This window comes from Ostrinia furnacalis, unplaced genomic scaffold (genome assembly GCF_004193835.3).
Source record: "Ostrinia furnacalis isolate ACB-3 unplaced genomic scaffold, ASM419383v2 OfSCF0216, whole genome shotgun sequence".
NCBI lineage: Eukaryota > Metazoa > Arthropoda > Insecta > Lepidoptera > Crambidae > Ostrinia > Ostrinia furnacalis.
This window is the reverse complement of record NW_021130455.1, coordinates 98,299-115,256: the sequence shown is the minus strand read 5'-3', so window position 1 is coordinate 115,256 and position 16,958 is coordinate 98,299. Positions and strand designations below refer to the sequence as shown.

Below are 16,958 nucleotides of genomic sequence, written 5' to 3'. Positions count from 1 at the left end.
CATCATCCTGTGCCTTTCTGAAACCTTCATAAGGTCATCTGTCCACCTTGGGTGAAAGTCCAACGGTTAATAATGAAAAGGTTAATTGAAAAAGCGTAGGCATACATGCATCATATTTTATGTAAGGTGAAAAGCAAACACAATAATAAGTTGGCTTTCAATCTCAATTAGACATATATTTAAATAAAAAATCAATTATCTTGAAATCTTACGTCCAGCTTAGTCGCAATACACTGCAGGCAGACAGGCAATGACATAGGTAAGAAAAATTACCACAGGAATCCGATCGTTATTGATTAATTTGTCGCTAAATATGTCGAGCTGCAATATACGAATGCCATGTGCCTAGCTAGGCCTACCTGGCCCGGTGTTTTGTGTACAGACAACAATAGTAAGTGCGAGTAGGTACCTAAGTAGTTTTAGCATCGGACTGCCGAATCTTTTCAGAGGTTGCTAATTTGAACTTCTTTAATTGCTTTGTGGCGTTACCTCTCCTACTCGTTACCTGGTAATCTTGCTAAAAATCTGTTATTAGGCTTTAAACAATAGTTTACGTTTATAGAAATTCGTAGACGATGTCGTAGACGTGCGGCCATCTTCACCGAATCTTCGTAGAGCACTCGTAGCACTTCACTAAGATTATTACCTAAGCATTGTTTTGAAAGGCTCTTTAACGTAACTTTATTGTAGGACAGGACACCTCTATTTAAATTCATTCATAGATGTTAAACCTTAAACGGATAGGAATTAGGAGTACTATTAAGTATAATAACTATCTACTAATTTTAAAAAATGTTCTTGCTAAAAGAAATAAACATACTTAATTTGGCGTAACGGCTGTAAAATATGAAAAATTCATTTCCTACAAATCGTCCATCAACCTATACCTATATTTACGTTAAAATAATACATAGCTGGTCCTAGGTAATGGAGCAGCGAGCGAATGTTACGATTTATGTAGTCGTATATAAGCGCCGGCCGGCCAGCCCGGGAAACATAAGCCCTCACTTATTCCGTCCGATCGATTGTATCGATCGTTAATCGATTATAGAGTAATGTGATTTTGCTGTGATCTCGGCTTTAGGATTTTTTAAGATGGCTGCTGCTATGCAAATATTTACGGTAAGTTTTTGGAAAATTATATTTTTGTTATGGTGTTTTTAGTGTGTGGATTTTTCTCTGATTGGTTTTATTTTGCAGTACGCTACAAAGTAATAAAAGTGCAATTAAATAGCTTATAACTTAGCTTTAACTTTGCCAGTAAAGTGTACCATTAAAAAGCTTTAAGTAGACTCAAAGTTATATGTAGAGTAGTGGTAACTTTTTCTGCCCAGAATTAATTTACTCGTATTAAAGCTATAGTTCCAATGGGCCTAAGTACACTAAATGAAAAATTAACTATATTTTAACATGCTTATTAATATGTAAGGCTTTGTTTTAATAGTTTCCTATGTCATATTTAATAGAGTGTACACAGATTAGAAATGACGAAATAAAATGTTCTTGATTAGTCTAAATTTTATCTAATTTCAGACATTGTACTTAACTATTAAGTAGGTATACGGAAGTTTTCAGCCATTAATCAAAACATTTTCATCGCTGAAACGCCAGGGTTAAATCGCCTGGTAAATTGACTGTTATGTGGAATGTCTTCACCATTTATACAACATATCTACAGTTCAATCGGACTCATTCAACCGAAAACCTAGTATTAATCGCAATAAACTGCAATTGTATTTGCACAAAATTGATAAGTATACCTACTACTGAATATAGCACCAACGTAATATTTTTACATGCACATGAAAAGTTATTGAGGAAAAAAGTAAAGACGGTCATTTTCTCATCGATAAGTAGTATGTAATCAATACGTAGTACCTAGTATTTGAAATATATGCTAGGGTTGCAAGTAGTCTTTTTAAGTACCTAATGTGAGGGACGTTTACATTTTTCTAAAAAAGATAGTAGAGCAAATTCATCGAATTTGTTTTAAGTTATGATATGAAAAGTGGTTCTAAGTTGTCTTTTACTTTAAGAGACAAGCTTTAACGGCTCTGAATTATTACTTGGTAGCCTTGAGTCGAAAATAACTAGGTACTAAGATTTACCTACTTGCCTACTTTACATATGAATATTAACTACACCCAGTATAGGATTTAGGTGGATTTTATCATGCATATTATAAGCTAGGGATTTCATAAAATATTGAATGTTCGGTACTGTTAAATAAATAATAAGTTAAGTAGGTAATATTCGAGTGCTACTTCTAATTTCAGTGGTAATCATTTCAGGAAGTATTGTTTGTTTTGCTAATAATATCATCGCGGTTAATCGCATAACGTTACATATTTGAATTATTGCTTCTTTTAACGATAACGCTGCGCTGGCACGCCGGCAATTTTTTATGCACTTTGTTACGCAGAACTTTACGCATTAGTAGCTACATCTATCCATTTAATTCGTATAATCAATCGATCAAGAGATGGGACGTAACACAATAATTAATCATACCTCGAAACATCTCTAGTTTTTCTGCAAATGTAAATCAATCAAAAAGTAAAGTTGCGAAATAGCCATGTTGAAACCACCGATTAGTTAGTTTTTACGAGTAGTTACGAGTACCTACCTAGTTACTTTGGAAAATGCACTAATATGACGACTAACTTCTGTATACTTTTAGATGTTGTAATTACCTACACGTAGCTACATTTTTAGTAATTTCAAACATGTTAGATGATAATATTATTAATTTTGGATAATAAATGAAATCAATTACTCATGTAACTATTTTCATGAAATCACAGAATTTGTAGTTTTCGTATGCAAGTAGGTACCTAGCTCTACATAAACGAATGTACAAAATGTATACAAAATATAATTATAAATGAAACCTACATTAGGGCAAGGTTTCTAAATAAATAATCCATTGCAACATACGAATAGAATGTACACATGCACTGCACATAAACATGTAAATGACACCTGAAATGGGGCATAGATTGTGCCGTGGATTAAACGAGGCATGAGGAAACGTAGCGACAGGACGAATGTGATAAATCTAGACCACTGCACAGACTTGCGAAATTACCTATATCAAGTGGCTATATCCTACCAGGTGTGTTCAGCAGGTCAACGTAACAAAGTTTAAAGTTATAGAACTTTCAACGTATCATAAGAAACGTAATAAAGTTAACTTGGAAAATGTTGCATAATTATTATGATTGACTATTATTCGAGTTAAGAGGTAAAGTTGGTTCAGCTTGGTTGAAAATATGCTTGTAGTTACTATGTGGAAAAGATGTTTGCAAACTGCATTTCCATATTAGGTATTTTCTTTCAGAATGTGTAAGCTTTCCATTGAATTTGTAGAGCTCGAAGGGCAACTACTTACTTGAAATAATTAATTACATGGTGTTTATGGGTGATGTGGAAAAATATTAAGTGAATGATGACAATATTAGGTCAAAAATATAGGTACGTCTTATTAAGAATAATTATTCAAAGAGGTACCTACTCGTACTTACGTTATATTGTGTATAATAGAGTAGAACAACAAAAAACTTAGTACCCATCAGAAGAGCTTTCTAGCTTGAGTAAGTTATTGAAAAAAAAAAACTGCTTTCGTGTTAGGCATATGGCATGTAGTAACATTTAATGTAACTGAATGGCAATGATCTATTATCATGCTAATTTAATATTATCATTATCTTCAGTACGAGTACCTATTAAGTTAGACAGTTTTTGCCAAAGGGTAGCCCTACTGTATAGTCGCAGCTATTCTAGTCTGACCAAATATTTAAGCCCTGACCTTTACTTAACATTTGGGCTCGTTACGCTTTAATACCTTTAGGTGCTTAGCCATAAGGCGGACGCTGAGTCACGATGCATGGGCTAGCCACCTATCAGGGCACCTTGGGTCTAGGCTACTTCGCCTTGACCTGTTCAAGACGTTGATATAATGCACCCACATAACACACCTGGCTTTTATTGTAAAGTAGTTTAATATCGTGGGAATCGTTTTAAAGGTATTGAACTTTTTTCTTGGTATAATAATTGGTTATCTTATCGCAGTTTGTTATTTGTTTCAGGTGTTGCTTATCATAAGCAGTCTTGCAGCTTCAAAGAAAGTTGAAAGTAAGGTGTCTGAATTGTTGGAATCAAATGGAATTAAAGACAATGCTACCCCAGAAAAGGGCGTGAAACGGGGCATCTACGGCACTGGTGTCCTGGGCTCCATCGGCTCTTATGGAGGTTCGCCATATGGTGGCATATCTGGCCCTGGTTTTGGTATTGGACCAGGAGTTTCCATTGGCTCTGGAATTGGAGGCGTGGCTGTAGGACCCTCTTTGGGAGTCGGACCAGGAGTGGCGGTTGGACCAGGAGTGGGGATTGGACCAGGAGTTGGGATTGGACCAGGAGTGGGGGTTGGCCCTGGAGTAGCAGTTGGTCCCGCAGTAGCAGTCGGGCCAGCCGTAGCTGCCGCTCCTGTGGCAGTAGCAGCAGCACCAGCAGTACAAACATCAGTGTCCGTGGAGCCAAACCCTGTGGTGCTTCGGCAAGAAGTCCCGAGGTACATCACTCGCACCATCACCAGAGACGTCCAAGTGCCAGTTCAAGTACCGGTGCCATACCCTGTGGAACGACAAGTACCTGTACCAGTCCGGGTTAACGTTCCCGTGCCTGTCGATCGACCCGTACCGGTCATCCACAGAGTCCCCGTCGAGGTGACGAGACAAGTTCCCGTGTATTACGAAAAGAAAGTGCCATATCCCGTGAAGGTTTCAGTGCCGGTGCCCTACCCTGTGACCGTAGAGAAGCACGTTCCGATCGATCGTCCGGTATACGTAGACCGTCCCGTGCCCGTACCGCAGCCTGTATACGTAGACCGCCCTGTGAACGTGCCGGTACCTGTTCAGGTGGACAGGCCAGTGCCAGTTCCACAGCCTGTGGTGGTAGACAGGCCAGTTCCCGTCCCTCAACCCGTGGTGGTCGAGAGGAGAGTTCCAGTCCCAGTACAAACCGTCCCAGCTGTATCTTCAGTAGCCGTTCCAGTTTCGGGCGTTGCATTATCGAGTGGTATTGGCGTGTCAAGTGGTATAGGCGTAGCGAGTGGTCTTGGCGTGTCGAGTGGAATTCCAATTGGAGGCGTATCAAGTGGAATTTCATTAGGAGGTTTGTCGAGCGGTTATGGATACGGTGGCATTTCAAGCGGAATTTCCAAAACAATTGTATCCAATTCGATCTCTGGCTACCCGGGTTATCACAAACGTTAATGAGTTATTATTTATTTGTATTAATATATATTTTATTATGTCTCCAAGATAGCAATTGAAACAAGTGAAATATTGTAAAACTTTATTTAAAATTGTTATTAACTAAGTTATAAATTGTACTTTCATCACATTTTTGCTATTTCTACTTTTTGGTATTTTACATTAAAAATGTTTTTTGATATACCTACCTATTCACTTTGTCTTTATTTTAAACTTATTCATCCTAAACATACATTGCACTAGAACCATGCTAGAATCAAAGATATCCCCATTCATACCACAGAAAAAATACTGTAATATCTTTTAATACTGGATCACATAGAAAAAAAACCATATCACAAATAGCTTAGTTACCTAATACTTATAAAAATAAAAAATACTGTTGAAAAAGAAAGGTGACACACGCTAGACTTAAAATAGTTAAGCTATTATAGACAGGATATTTTGTACAATATTATTTTTCTTTCATTCGTTAAACTTAAATCTCCATCGAAAATACAGTCGAACGCTTCTTCGGTCGGTATTATAAGTAGTTTGGAAAATAATAGAGCTGAAATCGTCGTAATCTCGTTCTTTCAAATCTCAAAGAATGCCAGAAATGTAATTAGAAAATGATGCACCTGGTGTGAGGGTTCATAGGCGAGCCGGGAGGGCAGTGGAAGGCTCGCGCGAACTCCTCGTTGTTCTGGAGAGCACCCTTGGCTCGGAACTGCTGCGGAGAGTGCTCGTCATCCAAGTCAGCCTTCAGGGACTCCTTGGTGGATATGCCGCACCAGAGCTGGAAGGGATTTGAGGGTAAGCAAGAGTGTACTGATTGATGATCATGGATTACCTAGAGTTTTACTTGTTAGTCTTTGTTGAACATACCTACATGCCGTTAATAAAAGTTATTGTGATTCAATGTGATCAGATTTTGTTAAAAATTCATGTGCTTGGCGCTTGTAGCTAAAATTAGAAGTATCGCTCGTAGCAAATATTGAATACTTCATGTAGTTATTATGAAACGAAAAAGAAAAAATACTATTAAACAAGAAGGATCTAGATTTTTTCGTAGATCATGGAAAAGACGCACCTCTTCATGTATACGTACAACCTCTTCACCGAACAATAATAATATTGCAAGGTCGACTCTCCAAATGTCCGTTACCGAAATTAAAGCCTACCATTTTAATCAATAGTTCAAGTTATAGGCTGATAATGTTAAACAATTTTTATCTGAGTGTGAAATTCTGCGAATGGAACAAATGAATGACCATTTTTGAATTCGTGACGAAACGCGAAAAGGACGATCTACGTCAAACAACACAAACGATGCTTGCTTATGTGAAGCAGCAAGTCGAACGCACAGCGTTGAATAGAGCTCTGTGATTGGTTCGTTTGTCACCCTGTGCGTCCACGCGTACTGTGAGACCTCATAGTACTAGGGTTACTATAAAGGGCTACTATAAAGTCGATGATTATTTAAAAGATAAAAATGTTTGGGATGCGTAACTGCCTAGCTCGCATAAATATTTATAACTATATATTTTTAAAGCCTGTAAACCTTTGAAAAAGAGGCTGTCTGAGTTTCTTGCGCTGCTTCTTTTCAGCACTGGCCCATTTATTGTCCTGAAGCAGTGGTAGGGTTAATACTGGGACGTGTAAAAGTGCTTTTTTAAATTATTACCTATTTACAGAAATAAATGAGTTTTATGAGTTTTTTAGTAATATTTGTGAATACGGGCGTTTGTCTACTTACGTTGCCATAAGACAAGAAGAACAGTTGCTCAGAAGTCATGTGCTCAAAACCGGGAAGTTTTTCCTCCGGGCCAGTTTTGCGCAGGTGGTGCTTGAACGCCGCGAGCGCTTCCCTCACGCCGCCGTTGTCGGCTATGTTTTCGCCCAGGGTTTTCTTACCGTCGATCTATAGTGATAGCATAGTATTACATCATCTATGACCACATCTAACGATACCGATCTACATCTATCTACAGATCTCTATCAAACATTAATTTGATTAATTAAACTTGATATCCATGTGGCCCTAGCTAGACTATTGTCAGCGTTATAGGTATTAATTAATAATATCCACTTATATCAATTGAAGATATTACATACTTAAATCTCATGATGGAGATTAATAAAATTAGGTCATCTTTTGGTCATACTAGCTTAGGCTGAATTGCATCATCTAACTTTGACGATAACCGGTGGTTTTTGTATGGAGTTTGACAGATTTTTGACGTTTGTTAAAGTTGAAGTAAGATGGTGCAACCCAGCCTTAGATATTTTCAGTGCGTAGCCAAGTTGAAAATATCGCGGCTAGTTTCTCTGTGGCTACATCTTTGCTATGAACATTTGTTCAGGTCTTAGCTTGTAGTTTTTGTATTATTCCAAATAAAAAATATAATAATCAATCAACTTAATCAGCATATAGCCTAATAGTCAGTTATTCCATTAGGGTGGATTCGACCAAACAAAATTAAATATTAATCTCAGAATAAATCGACAGTAACAGTTACGCGACATTTTGACATTTTCTATACTGAAACTGTCAATGTGCCAGTTATACCAGGACTTATTTTGCTGATAAAACTTTGGTCGAATCGGGCCTAAAAGGACATAATTTGTGTGAGTACTAGCAAGTGTTTCCTTCAAACTATCGACTTTAGGTTACGTGGAAAATGGTCTGTAACGAGCACACATCGATCGTCCCACTTTGTCGCGGTCATTACGATCACCTTAACATATCCATGTTGTCCACAAACATTCGTGGTAAAGTCTATTATCAAACTAAGTATTGACTGCATCTTATGTAAGTCGTAATAAGGGCTAGTTTTGAACCAAAATATAAGTCTGATAGAGACAGAGTTCAGAACCTAAATAGATCTAATCATGCCCACCCATCTCAAGTCAATATTTCCACAGACACATTAATATAGTTACGTTTATTGTGTTTGTAGTTCGAAGTTCCATATAGAAGCAAACAGGACATGAATATCAGTTAAGCTTTATCATACTGAGTGATCAATGCTGATCAATAGTATGATAACATACAATGTTACAAATGTAAATTAGCTTGATTATTGCTTTGTTACTTGTTACTGCTGTTAATGTAAATTACTAATAACAGTGACAGTAGTGGTGAGTTGCAACAAATGCGTTGATTAATTAATTAAATTATTAAGTTTAACACAAATCTTAATTGTCACTTACCATCATCATTTTAGCCCTATAACAGTTTTTACATGCCTAAAAATTTTCAATAGTCAAATCTTTAATGGGCCATGTTGGTAAAAAAATAATGTAGAGTTCGTGAATGTCATTTTTTTTAAAGTTTTCGCCAAAGTCTCTACACTGTATACCAAGTGATCCGCAAATGGTAATACCGCGGCACACTGGTGTAAAATGGTCATTAGATGGTGCCTCGGAAAAATATTATCATCTTGTAAACACATTTTTAGGAAGTATGCAAGGTAAGGGTAAGAATAATAAAGGTAAATTACTTAAAAATTGATTTTTCATGTGTGCACCACCTCCAAATTGTTCGTTTTCCTAGATGTACCCTGAACACAAACATTTTGCGGAACACTGACTCTATACCATAGTGGTATTGATAGAGTCTGTGGGTAGGTTAGGTTAGTTAAGACTCACATGTTCCCCAAGCTCCGGCAGCCGAAACGAAGAGTACTGGTCGACGAAGCACTGCGTCATGTTGATGAACGACTCCACCGTCTCGTTCGACCACCACGGGAGGAAGTTGCCGTTCTTGTCGAACTTGCGACCTGCCAATGGTATTTCTATTGACTGAGGCTCATCGGTGAGCCACATGCTGTCAAATGTGTTAAAACCCATATTTGTTTCTTCCGTTTTGTGTTATAGAATGCATCATTATTACAACAGTTTAGGGGGTTGGAAGCGGTACACAAAGCTGTGTAATTCAATATGAAGAATAATAGAATCCCAAATGTAGGTATTTTGAAGTGAGAAAAGAGCATTTATTTTAATCTAGGTCAAAATTCAAATGATTTACGAGCTAAATAGCCAAGATTTCGTACTAAAATGCACGCTCTATCATAAGGTTTATTTTATGACAGAGCGTGCATTTTACGTGCACGGGTAAAATTACCGGATATTTTTATAGCTAGTGCAATCCAAACCAAAATAATTTAATACACTTACCAAAATTATCAAATCCATGCGTTATTTCATGTCCAAGAACTGTGCCCAATGAACCATAGTTGAGAGAACTGTGGAAGAAAATATTATTTCATAATGAAGTTGAATCGAAATCTAGTAATTATACGATTTTGATACTTACTCTAGTCCCAAATCAAAGAAAGGATGCTGTAACATTACCATGGGTACGGCTGCGTCCAAGAAAAAACAAAAGTGAATCAGGATATACACCCGAAGTATTTTAACTACGGGTGTTATCAGCATTGGCAACTGATATTTGAAGCAACTAATTAAATAAATGCCTATAATAGAATTAGCAAGGTGTTATTGATTAAAAGTTTGATGACAATTTCGATAACGCTGATATTCCGCGTGCTAATTCCAAACAATCTTACGGTACAATTTAAAAAATTGGTTTTAGTAACTTTATAATTAGGTTAGGTGGTTCGGACGTTATTTAATGTTATTATTTTCTTGATTAAACCTTTCTTTGTGACCTCAACTGAAGCAGTTTGAAAAGGTATAAGGAAAAATAAACTTACTTATAGTATTTTCCTGAAAAGTGTGATACGCATTGACTTCAGTAGGATCAGTAGCCCAAGTGTAGTTGTTCCCTTCGCGGAACTTGTTCAATGCCTTCTTTATTTTGAGTTGCATTACGCTCACCATGTTCTTCAAATGGGTATCGGGTTTTAGGTCTATTCCTTGGTAATATTCCTCCAGCCTCCCGTCTTCGAGGTACCAGTCAGGAAAACCTATGAGGGTCTTCATCTGAATGATCTTCTGATATGTAGCAAGTTTGGTGTCATCGTCCATCCATTTTGCTTTGCCTACTAAGTGTGCTAAGGCATTTTTCATTTCATGCAACATTATTTGAACCTGAAAGAGAGAGCCTGTTTATCCCTTACAACACAATACTGTTGAAAATACTCGTTATCAGTTTTTCCTTCAAGTTTTCTGAGTGTATACTAGAATACTTACTGTAATACTTTACATCCTGTATATTAATAAGTTGTTTGGTAAAGTGTGTTTATGAGACTATGAGATTTTAGACTGATCTTCAAATGATTTTTAGCTAATGTATGAGATTTTGCTAAGTAGCCAGATACTTTTATTTTGGAATAGCTGTCGGAGGTCGGTCATCGTGTTCTCTGCTATTATATTACTTCTAACACTTATTGGTTATGAGAGAGCCCCTTAGACTGACCTTGGGCTTAGTGACGTTAAAGAAGTACGGGTCAGCGATGGCGTACGAGACCGCCATGCCCATGAGGTCGTTGACCGCGCTCGCGCACTGCAGGCTGCGCGGGACCGGGACCGTCTTTCCAGTGGAGTGGATCTCTTCGTACGAGCGCAGGAACATCTGTTTAAGGTCACTCGTCGTGTGTGCTGCCATCACTTCTACCACCTGTTTTAGAAGATTTTGGGCTGTTTATTTGTTGATAAAGTCCTTTACTTCATAAATTAGAAATTAATATGTCCGTTTATCGCAAAAAATAGGGTTTGCTGATAGAGTATTTAATAGATTTCAGAAATGTCGGGAAAACTACAGCTTTTAATTTCATTCACAGTAATCAACAGCCTCTATTCTAACTATCTCAAACTATCAGAAATAGGAGGAGCTGACCCTTAAAATTATTCTCGGTAGTTTACAAAAAAAAACATTGCAGTTTACACAATAATTTCAGATGTTTCACGAACAACTTCATTTATCTACATAATTGATTACCGGCAGAAATATTATAAAAAAGTTATTACTGAAATGTTCAGGAAAGAACCGCAATAATATTGAATGGTAACTTACTTTAACCCAAATATACAGCTCTATCTTAGCCGGTGGTACTTTGGACAAGAAAGCTGCCATCAACGACATGTATTTTAAATCAGGGTTCGAAACTAGAATCTTATCATTCTCGTAGTCCAGCGTCACGTCGCTTATGTTGAAGATCCCTTCGAGGTATCTCTTCCAAATAGGCACAGCTGTTCCATTATTGTTTTCGACTACAGCATCAGTGTGAGCTTGTATTTCATCTACTGTGTATTCTGGTATATTTAAATATGCACTTTCACTCTCTGTGTCGGTATCATTGTCAGCTTCTAGCTGAAAATTATACATTTTATTTCAAACGACGAAAACTATGATGTCCTCTTTCTAAGTATCGATTTGTCGTTATGTAGTCCGAACTCCGAAGGTGACTTATCGAATATTTGATAATATCCAAGGTATTGTCCAAGGTATTGGAAAATAACTGCCCTACTTGTTTAGTAACGATTCGGTCGTAAGTTTACGTCATAAGAGTAATTGTTATTTTCTTTTCAATCTAGAGGTACAATTTAATTGAAACAATAAAACACACTATGAATAATTACTTACTTGACCATTGCTTTATATTTAATTGCAACATTTCTATAATCAACGTAATAATGATGAGTATCGCGAAGCTTTAATAGAGGCAAAACATGAAACTCATGCATTCAATACAATTGAAACTTTTTATCTAACTTATTTATCACGAAAGACTGATATTTTATAGCTTGAATATTTTAGTAACTTGTGATGTTTAGTAAGTTTCAAAAGTAAAGCAATCTTTATAAATCTAAGTTTTATATAACACAAACAGTCATTATCTTAAAAATACATTACAGCCATTTTTCCATGATGTGACGACATTTATTTTGTGAGTTGCTTGTTAACCTTTTTTAAATTTTGTCCCCTATAATAACTTCAGGCATATGAAAGCGTTACCTAAGTAGGTTTTCTTTAATGAAAATTGTTAGGAGTTTTAATTATAAATATGTTACAATAAATTTACCTCATAAAGATCGTCGTACATAGAGTAATAATCAGTAGAAGCCTTCACAAGCTTTAGATCCAACTCCGTTTCATTCACATTATCTTTGAGGTTCCCAGATTCTAAAGCGAATAGTTTTATGAGTTCTGCGTAGAAGAGTCTGTATATCTGAGCCATTTTTTCATCGTCATCATCATCTTTTTTATTATCCGAGACTTTTACGTGTGGAGAGAAAAAAGTTTCATCGAATTCTCTTGTAGATAGTTTGAATGATTTTTGGGGGGTACGAACGTGTCTTTTCTTTTCGTTGTGCATGCTGAAATTTTTATTTTCGTTTTAATTATGTTTTTATCGCTACAAGAAACTACATTAAAAAATATTGAGATATTTACCTTGGAAAGGGATTAGTAGTCTCTGGGGACCCCATAACTAATCTATAAACAGACGAGTTTCTGGGGTCGGTAAAAATTTCGAAACCAATCAGAACATCCATCCTCAGTTTTGTTTTAACTTTGATAACTGCTTCTATCCAGTCAAAGTTGTACGTGTCATAGTCAAAATCATCTGTGATGTTGACGTACGTTGGGACAAGTGGAAAATCCAATAACTCTAATATTTCTTGTACTGGTTTTATACCCAGTTTGTCTAATGTGTCTGAAATCGTAAGAGCAGTATTTAGAATCATTGCCATGTAGACCATTAACTTTTAAAGAAACTTGATTTTGAGCATTGAATAAGTTTTTTTTCAGTTTTAAGCTGTCCGGGCTAAGATTATATGAGAATTTGTATTTGTTCTATGTCAATATCTACTGATGTAAAAAAATATTGTTCACCAGTGTCCATGCAAGCCGCAAACATGTCTTTAGCCTGTGCCACAGGCTTTGGTAGGCCACTGATGTTCCTGGTAAGGAAGTCTCTGACCACCGTGTACACCTTGCTTTGTTTGTCTCTAAACCAATCGTAGGATCTGTATGTGTCTGGACGCGGGTGATCTTCGGCCCAGTTGCCACACGAGTACTGAGAAACAAGTTATATAAGTGCTAAAATTAGGAGAGCTAAAGCTTGGGATTAAAAATTATTGTAGGTACCTATTGCACGTAATGACTTTAATAAACTTTTATTTGATTAAATAATACCTAATGAAAGCAGACGATAATCAGGTGAAGGTCGTAGGAAGTATGTATCTGGATGTGGACAGTGCAGGACCGGTCGTTGAGGAAATCCCCATGAGAAGCCTTCGTCCAGTAGTGGAAATCATTTGGCTGAAACGAACGAATGAAAGCTTTGTCTGTTATTTAAAGCGTTGCATGTCTTTTACTAGAGTACCTACTCATAAGTGCAAGCTAATGAACAGCACAATAATATTGAAATGATGTCATGATCTTTTTGAGAAAATTAGATATAATTTTTAAGTGTTACTTGATAAAAGTCGTGGCAAGGATCGGCAGTCCTGTCGATAGAGAGCGCGAGGTTTGCGGCGGACCGCAGGCACTCTTTCGTTTCACACACTCTGGCTGGTTTGTGCCTCTTTTGTTTCACGTCTAGGATTATGAAAAATAATTAGGAATGTAATTGGAATTCGCACTTTTAGGGAAGTAAGAAGTTACCACATCATGCTTGCTTATTAAGAGCAGGTATAATACTCATTTTGGCGAGAATTTAGAAGTATTTTTTTATAAATTGAATGATTCTATCTAAAACTTATAAGTCGCCTTGAGATGACTATACGAGTATCAGACTAATTTCATTAAGAGCTAGGTAACTACAAATAAGAAGATGCATTGCACATATTATGATTTTAGAGTGACTAATCATTGAAATGTTTTGGTGTAAGATAAGGAAAGTAGAATGAAACTTACATAAAACTGTCATAACTATTACTAAACATAATAACAGTAGAAGTAAAAATAGCAGTACGATAAGCAGCATTTTGTTTTTGTGTTTTCTGCGAAACCTGAAATTAAAAGGTAAACACTGAAAATTTAACCGTCACACAAACTTGTGAGACTCTAGAATCGCGTGCTCAAAACATAAATGAATGTAGTCGAGCTTCAGTTAAAGGGCAAAATTGCTTAAATAACTGAGAACTAAGTACATGGGTTTTGTATTTTTGTAAGCCGTAAAAATACAAATTGTAATTTTTACCTATTTGAAAAGCAATAACTAGGTAGGTACTACACCTTTACTGGCACACTTAAAACAAAGCTCATGAAGTAGGTAGGTTAGTTCCTTTAGATTTTATCTGTGGTCACAAACCTAACGATAGAAACATTAGGATAAGAATCTAAATTATAAAAAGATTGGACTACTAACCTATTATATCAATACTAATATACTTAATGGTCTTACCTAGCAGTTCTGGAGCCGACAGCTATCAAGTACCCTGATTCCCGCAAGTCATTCCCGTTCTTTAGTGGGGGAGTGCTGGCCTTTGCACTGCCTGTTCCTACGTCAATCATAATTAAAAAGTTACTTGACAAGTCCTCTTTACAGAAAACTTTTTCAGGTCCCTACACTGACAAACTGTTTCTGGCCAGTGATGTGGGTCAGTGCTGAGAAGAAGCCGCTTAGCGCAAGAAACTCAGTCAGTATTATCACGCCCGTATTCACAAACATTACTATGAGGTCTCACAGTGCGCGTGGACGCACAGGGTGACACACGAACCAATCACAGAGCTCTATTCAACGCTGTGCGTTCGATTTGCTGCTTCACTTATGCAAGGATCGTTTGTGAATACGGGCGTAAGTCTATGTAGTATGAAAACAAACTAGACTTCAGTCTACTAGCTTAACATATCTGCAGTCTATTTTTGTCACATCGCTAAACTGTTAAGTAAACACGTGGTTGATCTACGTAACCAATTAGGTACTTAAAGAAACCTAACACAAGTGATAGATCGATTAGAGAAACCTGAAAAATGAGACGATGGCTTCAAGAAGACGAAGATTGCAAGATAATTTTCGCGACAGTAAGTATTCACTACTTATTCACATGGGACTGGGAAAAATAGAAACTTAAATAAGACTAGAATTATTATACTATGATAATGAGGAAAACTTACTAAAAATGTAAACTAGAAGATTAACATCTTCAGAGAACTACAAATCATGCAAAATGACCCCGTCATAAGGTTAAGTGCTGTATCCGCACTTAGAGGTAAACTGACTCACTAACTAACTAATCATAACATCCGCAAGACGGTCTAACGTTCGCCTGAATTTATGGCATCATGCAGGTCTTATCTGAACGCTTTTAAAGTAGCCCGGGCCCGGTCAAGGCTGGAAATTATTCGCAAACGCTACAGAATGAGGTTAAGAATATCTTACCCTTTAAAAAGCGTAAGTACTAATAAAGGCTGGGTTGCACCACCTCAATTCAACATTAAAAAACGTCAGAAGTCTGTTTAAAACTCATTAAAAACTCAAAACTCATTTATTTTTGCAAATAGGCTTTTAAAAAGCACTTTTACACATGCCAGTATTAACCCTACCACTGCTTCAGGACAATAAATGGGCCAGCAGAAGCAGCGCAAAAAACTCAGTCACTATTGTCAGCTGTTTAAATCTGTTAAACTCCATACAAAAACACTGGTTATGGTTATAGTTATGTTTAAAGTGAGGTGGTGTAACTCAGCCTAAGTGTTGGTTATAAAACTGCCGAATTTAATAAGTATTCTTAATAGATTAGGCTTTTAACACTAACCAATAATGCCAAGCACTGAAAACCCTGAAAATTTTCAAATTAATGATATTTTAAGTTGCTTTGAGATTAGATTTGAGAGAGATTAAGGTTCATAGATTACTCGAATAGCAAGTATTATAATAAATTATGCTTTTAACACTAACCAAATATCTAGCCCTGAAAACCCTGAAAATTTTCGAATGAATGATATTTTAAGTTACTTTGAGATTAATAAATAGTACCTACCTAATTTATTAAGAGATTCAGGTTCAAAGGTTATAAGTACACTTGTTTGTTCAAAAAGCAGTCCTGCTCTTCCTCCTGGCCACGCAGGATTAATGTAGGTACTCACATAATTTGTCAGGGGTAACGGCCACTGAGTAGCGAAGGTCTATGCGATATCTCGATTTTATGTTTTTGCCTATTTAGGCATAAACTTTTGAATGGAACTTACATAGTGGGCACTGACTTATTATCGCTACGATTACTTACTTGTGACTGTTGGTCCCATTATATCTCCACCTTCACCTGACCACGCGTGCATATCTTTTCATAAAATTTTCACTTATCTACAAATTCAACTAAACTATCTTCTACTTTTGTTAGTTTTAAATTTTACTAAAACTTTCGCCGCCATTACGTTTCATTTTTAGCGCCAAAACCATCGTTGCACAGATAAAAAATGTTCCCGATCAAAAAGTTCGTATTTATTTCGAACCTAGAATCAATGATTTTCACTCCGTCTGGTTCCATAGCATTGGACTCACTGAAAGCCTTCTGTGGCTTATGTACTGAAACGTGTCCATATTTCTGGTAGGGTGACCAAATTGTTTTCTTTCGTGTAGGATAATTAATAGTGTTTTTGTTTAAATTGTTTTTGAATAATGACTTACAGCATTATCCTGGTTGAATTTTTAAAAGTGACCTTCAATGCCTTCTTGATTAATCGTTTAACACGTTGAGTGCGAAACCAGGTCTATAGACCTTGTGTACGTCTCGCTTACCGTGCGGCTAAGAAAATTATAGTCTTCCTTGTCGTGCGAAAGGCATAAC

The 16,958-nt window shown here is 36.6% G+C and overlaps 2 protein-coding genes across 2 annotated transcripts; one reads left to right on the top strand and one right to left on the bottom strand.

The window, feature by feature from the left end:
• Positions 1–982: 982 nt before the first annotated feature.
• Positions 983–5,583, top strand: LOC114357210 (skin secretory protein xP2). Its single transcript, XM_028310727.1, has 2 exons — positions 983–1,122; positions 4,089–5,583. The coding sequence occupies exons 1-2, from the start codon at positions 1,096–1,098 to the stop codon at positions 5,271–5,273; spliced, it is 1,212 nt and encodes a 403-aa protein (XP_028166528.1). The 5' UTR covers positions 983–1,095; the 3' UTR covers positions 5,274–5,583.
• LOC114357201 (neprilysin-4) lies at positions 5,436–16,654 on the bottom strand. Its single transcript, XM_028310715.1, has 15 exons — positions 16,398–16,654; positions 14,573–14,669; positions 14,083–14,177; positions 13,643–13,764; positions 13,057–13,240; positions 12,616–12,877; positions 12,245–12,539; positions 11,236–11,532; positions 10,639–10,839; positions 9,974–10,310; positions 9,574–9,622; positions 9,435–9,502; positions 8,907–9,037; positions 7,012–7,176; positions 5,436–6,051 (listed from the first exon to the last, which is right to left on the bottom strand). The coding sequence occupies exons 1-15, from the start codon at positions 16,447–16,449 to the stop codon at positions 5,878–5,880; spliced, it is 2,529 nt and encodes an 842-aa protein (XP_028166516.1). The 5' UTR covers positions 16,450–16,654; the 3' UTR covers positions 5,436–5,877.
• Between the last annotated feature and the right edge of the window lie 304 nt (positions 16,655–16,958).

Bases quoted from the DNA above. Each gene is read 5' to 3' on its own strand.
- LOC114357210 (XM_028310727.1), top strand. From the start codon at position 1,096: ATGGCTGCTGCTATGCAAATATTTACG. The intron at 1,123-4,088 runs GTAAGTTTTTGG...TATTTGTTTCAG, and splicing joins CTGCTATGCAAATATTTACG to GTGTTGCTTATCATAAGCAG.
- LOC114357201 (XM_028310715.1), bottom strand. From the start codon at position 16,449: ATGCACGCGTGGTCAGGTGAAGGTGGAGATATAATGGGACCAACAGTC. The intron at 12,540-12,615 runs GTAAATATCTCA...TAAAAATTTCAG, and splicing joins ACTACTAATCCCTTTCCAAG to CATGCACAACGAAAAGAAAA. The intron at 9,038-9,434 runs GTAAGTGTATTA...TACCATTGGCAG, and splicing joins GCATGGATTTGATAATTTTG to GTCGCAAGTTCGACAAGAAC.